The sequence below is a fragment of the Microtus ochrogaster genome, unplaced genomic scaffold (genome assembly GCF_000317375.1).
Source record: "Microtus ochrogaster isolate Prairie Vole_2 unplaced genomic scaffold, MicOch1.0 UNK28, whole genome shotgun sequence".
NCBI classification, from domain to species: Eukaryota; Metazoa; Chordata; class Mammalia; order Rodentia; family Cricetidae; genus Microtus; species Microtus ochrogaster.
Window position 1 is genome coordinate 2,549,039 of NW_004949126.1, and position 5,133 is coordinate 2,554,171.

Genomic DNA, 5,133 nt, shown 5'->3' on the forward strand with positions numbered 1-5,133 from the left:
AAAAAAAAAACCCGGTGCCTAGAAACATGGGAAAGTTTCAGAGAATGGAGAATAGAAATTATTAAATATAGCAGAGCATAAACCTGAGTTTTTGTTGTCACTGTTGATGGTTCTTCATGTTCCATTGGAATCCCTAACTGGGTTATCGTCATCAAATTCCATTCTCAAGGTTCAGAGATCCATGTAATAGAAGGGGTTTAAAGAGCCAAGATGGTGGATGACTTAAAAAAAACCTGTATTCCAGACACAAAAGGGCAGATGCACAGATGAAACATACAGAGACTGTGGCCTCGTACACAAGTTCCAGCCAGGCTTGGTTGCAGCATCGAGAAAGGGAAATGAACATGGATTCTCACTCCTAACCAAGCAGCTACCTAGAGTTAACACCTACGGGCAAAGGGAAATTAGTTTTATCCAATGGAGTCTCACTGGGTCCATTGAGCACATTTCAGGGTAGACACTTTGCTCTAGAGTAGATGGCTAACAACTCAAATGTATTATTCATCGACTTCCATCTCATTTCTATTTGTTTGGGCAATTGTTTTGTCTTAGTGGTTGTTTGCTTCATGGTTTACATTTTTGTGGGATTTTTTTTTTTAAATCTATGTGTGTGTTTCTTGTTTTATATGTTTGTGTAATTTTTAATATATAGAGAGGACATAAAGTTGGGTGGGCATGGAGGTAGGGAGGTATAGGATCAAAATATATTGTATATAATTTTTAATTTTATAAAAAAAGAAGAGAAAAAGCTCTCAAGTTACCTGCAATTGGTTGAGACAGTAAAATTCAGCTGACATGCAATATAAGTGACAGGAAGGTAATTAAGAGATGATGGATAAACAATGTAGGATTTTGCTGTTGTCACTGGACTGTATGTACAGTGTAGGCTGTGTATTGACTTCACAGGGGAGTATAATATATATATATATACATACATACATACATATGTATATTTTACATATATAATCTCCCTTAACTTAAGTGAACTTATTTTTTATGTAAAATTATGATTAATAATTGTCCTGTGTTTTTTGTTTGTGTGATATGGATTTAATATAAGAAATCATTCTGTATAGTCAAAACATCATACATATAGAAACAAATTTTAAAAAGTATAGACAATATGGAATACATAGTAAAAAAAAAGGAAGCTAGGTCTTCATCCTACAGTATAATGATACTATCCCAAATTTGGATAGTAAATTTAATGTTTTTGATTTGGATCAAAAATAATTGTACAGAATATGGGAAATGATAAATTGTTTGTTATGCTGACAAAATTATTTATCGTTACAAAATATGAGGCATACAAAATAAATATGAATCTATAATTTTTTAGTCACAAACCCTTAATTGCAAGTGATTCTTTAATGGGTTTGATTCCTTAATAATAAAAATATTTTTTTTCACCAATGGCTCAGGATCATAATATCTACAGTCAAATTAACATGTACTGCTATATTCTGTTAGATTGTTATGTAGGCCACTGCCTGCTAAATTAATCTAGTCATTTTCATCCAATAATAAAGTTGGGTCTCTAAGGCTCAGTTGGTCACCATAGAGATTCACATCATTATTAAATACTTGAGAATGCTAATTCCATTGTGCTCCCCTACTCATCTAATACCAGCACATCAAACATTTCACTAAATTAAATTAGCTCTTCACCCTTGTTTTTCCCATTATTATATAAAACATTCTTTATAAATAATTCAAACTTATTATACAAATTAGGGGAATAGAAATCTCTCATTCAAGTAATAATATCCATGCTCTGGGTTCTAGCATTCCTAAGGAGCATTCAAGTCACATGCCTGTGGTTACAAAATGTCAGAGTAAAAGTTTCTTTTATCTGGTATGAATGCTGCCTAAGATTTGGTGCTATTCAGGCAAAGAATATCAAGTCAAACTGTAATGTATGGTTCTGATGTTAATCTCAAGAGCTGGTGTTGTGCCTCTCCTTGTGAATAAAAATATTTTCTCTTCTGCATTCATTAATAAGTGGGTCCAAGAAGGTTCCCTAACTCATTACTGACAAAACTGCGCCAGTCTTTGGATATGAATTTTTATAGAAAGTCCAAGTAATCACTTGAATTTCTATGAAATTGTGACTGAAATATAATACAATTCATTAGTGACAATATGGGTTCCAATGAATGGGTCCCTTCAATCATGGGAGTCTCTGGGTTGTTACAGAATTATGAGGCAATTGCAATGTTTTCTTAATGTCCTGACGTTTATAAAATGGCCCAGATCATCAAAGATTCAAGCTCAAATTTCAATTACCTTAGTCTTTTTCTAAGGCTTATACATGCTACACAAGTATGTAACTGTGTGTAAAGATGGCATCTCTTTTGTCATTAAAAGATAAAGCTAAACAATGGCACCAAACTTTATGAAGTATCAAATTGTTCTTGTCACTGGTGCTGACACAAACATTTTAGATACAATGGATATATGAATTTTCATTGTGGCTGTTGGTAGGAAATAGAGTTGTAAATTTCATTATCACTTAGCAATTCAGGCAATGTTTCAAGCTAGGAAAAATAATTAGAGCAGAAAAATTTTGCAAAATGAATTTCAGGCAAAATATCCAATTAAACTTTGGTTTCTTGGTCTGTGTTGATTCCAATCCTTTGCTTTACTAGCTGTTCAACAGTTTGTCTTTGGGCATTTCTTATTAGAATCTATCTCTCCATCCACAGCAAAAAGAAAAGTTTTCTTCTTTCATAATCAAGGATTATGATCTAAGTATATGACCTTGGCAAAACATGTGCTCTTTACAGACAGAAACAATTTGCAATAATCAAAACTGTACCATATTGAAAGAGATGTTTGATAAATCATAAATACAACACTAGGGGAATCCTGAAATGAGGCAGAATTTCATAAAATATTCTATAATATAAATGCTAGAGTGAGAGGTCTATCTGAAGCACAAATTAATACACCACCTACACTGGAAATGTTTGCCAGAGTTTGTCTATATCGATTATTATATATGAATGCATAAGAAAAATTATGACAGTCAATTCAAGTTACAGCTTTATAGGACCAGAACTAAAGGCTATTATGAATATATAAAAACCACTTAGAGATCAGCTCATGCATTTTAATTGGACAGTTTAATTAACATTTAAAATAACTATGATCGGTGTGATCATCAAACCATATTTTACTAATGAGTAAAACAAGACTATCTCATGCCATTTTACCTGCAGAAAGTAGATATTTCTAAACAAAGATACTGAAAGTTTTACAAGTAGCTAAATTGAGTTGATTTTTCTGTTATGAGAACCAAACCTAAGACTTTGTGATTGCTAGACAAGTATTCTAAATCTACAATCCCATTTGAACTATTTATGAAAGATAGCAATATCTATATTTTAATACAAATGGATTTCAGATTAATAAATCTCTTGAAATGTTTCTACATTTCTATTTTCAGATTGTAAGATTGAAGTAAATTTTACTTAGATGAATTTTACTCAATTTAGTTTCAACTAAGTGTAATTCTATTTTTAGACATATAGATGAAACACCTCAATAGAATCTTTTCAGTTCATTTTACCCTCTCCTAATTATACAATGCTTATTAAAGGCAATATATCGTTAATATTGAATTTTAACTCAATGATTAGTAATAAATATAATTTTGGTAGTTACTTAAAATTGACTATTTTGTTACAGATTCAGTTGACAAGGTTAAGCAAACATTTTCAAAAACCCTTGTGCGTCTGAAGCATCAAGGACAGATGGCCATATTAATACAGGTGGACAGAGGCTGATGGAAATAGGAGATGAGAGGATTAACAGGTGAGGCAGGTGGTGAGGAAAGCAGTTTTGTGATTTTTTTTTCATTGGCTTACTGTCAAGGTGGGGAGAGGAGATCTAAGAAAAATCAGTTCTCTTAAAAGAAGAGCTATCTTTGGGACGAGTTGCCTTAATGAAATAGAGAGGTGGTTTATGCTTGATAATAAAGAAAAGACTAAGAGAAAAGAAGGAAGAGACCTATAATTATAACAGCCCTGCCTGATGCAGAACAGTCCTGCACAATGTCAGGATGATGTAACTCCCTAGCTGCAATTATACTGAGGTGTTGAGTTTGTAGAAGGTTGACCAGAACGACCTCTTACTGGGTAGTCATAGCTATGCTTCCGGCTTGACCCAGGGGCAGTACTTCACTGCGGTTTGCATATCTTTCCAAACAGTAGTCACCCTATTTCTGTGACATCTTAACTGTGAAAGAGCAAAGTTACTTTGGCTGAGTGATAGAATGGGGACAGCCTGGTGTGCGCTGTCCCCTTCCGTGGATTGCTTCTGATGTATTCTTCTGAAGTTTTCATTGCAAAACTCAATTTATTTAATGGGCTTTCTTGTCATTTCTTTCTGTTAGCTATATCACCTGGCTAGAATGCTACACAAATTCTAACGTAGCTTGGTCTATTGAAACATTAGTCCAAGTATCATCCCTTCAGATTTCCAGGTGCTGTAGTTTGTGGACTTGCTACAGTCAATGACAATGCTGAAAACATGTGGCATGACCGAGTTGCCTTACATTGCCATTTAGATATAATTCATCCCAATATATGAATCTGGCTCGTGTATCCAGGTCATGTGTCATTGATAAATTCCAACATCACCCATAGAGTTACTTTTAAAAGGCTTGGAAACACAAGATAATATAGAGGTGCCATTTTCAATGACCTCTTCTGCAGCCAAGGAGAAGCCATTCGTTATTTGCCTTGTCTGTGAGATTCCAAGTCATTTTGTTTCTGTCCATTGTTGATCCCCAGTGTTCCCACAAGACAGACATCTTTACTGCATGCAGCAAGAAAACTGACATGAGAGCTTTACCGGTAAAACGAAATGCTGAAGTGAAAGCAGTACTTGGTCTTACTCGGAAGTTCATACCTGAGCGCAAAGCCTCTTTCTGAATGCTTTCATAGTCATGCCAGTCTTTTCTTCTCAGACCATCTGTCCACGAATAGAATTGCCCATCTCCCAGGCCCAGTGGAAACGTCTGTGGAAAGAAAGAATTCAACCATAAAAAAGGAGGTATTTTTTTCTGCATGGTTGATAAACACAGCAGGGCACATAAGAGGCAAGGCAAGAATATATATATATATATAT

The 5,133-nt window shown here is 34.2% G+C and overlaps 1 protein-coding gene across 1 annotated transcript in view; it reads right to left on the bottom strand.

Moving 5' to 3' along the window:
• Galntl6 (polypeptide N-acetylgalactosaminyltransferase like 6) overlaps nt 1–5,133 on the bottom strand; it is a 1,036,720-nt gene that overhangs the window by 670,356 nt on the left and 361,231 nt on the right. The window contains exon 2 of the mRNA XM_013354103.2: nt 4,915–5,023. Within this exon, the coding sequence (XP_013209557.2) occupies nt 4,915–5,023 (109 nt within the window). The remainder of the gene's footprint in view (nt 1–4,914; nt 5,024–5,133) is intronic.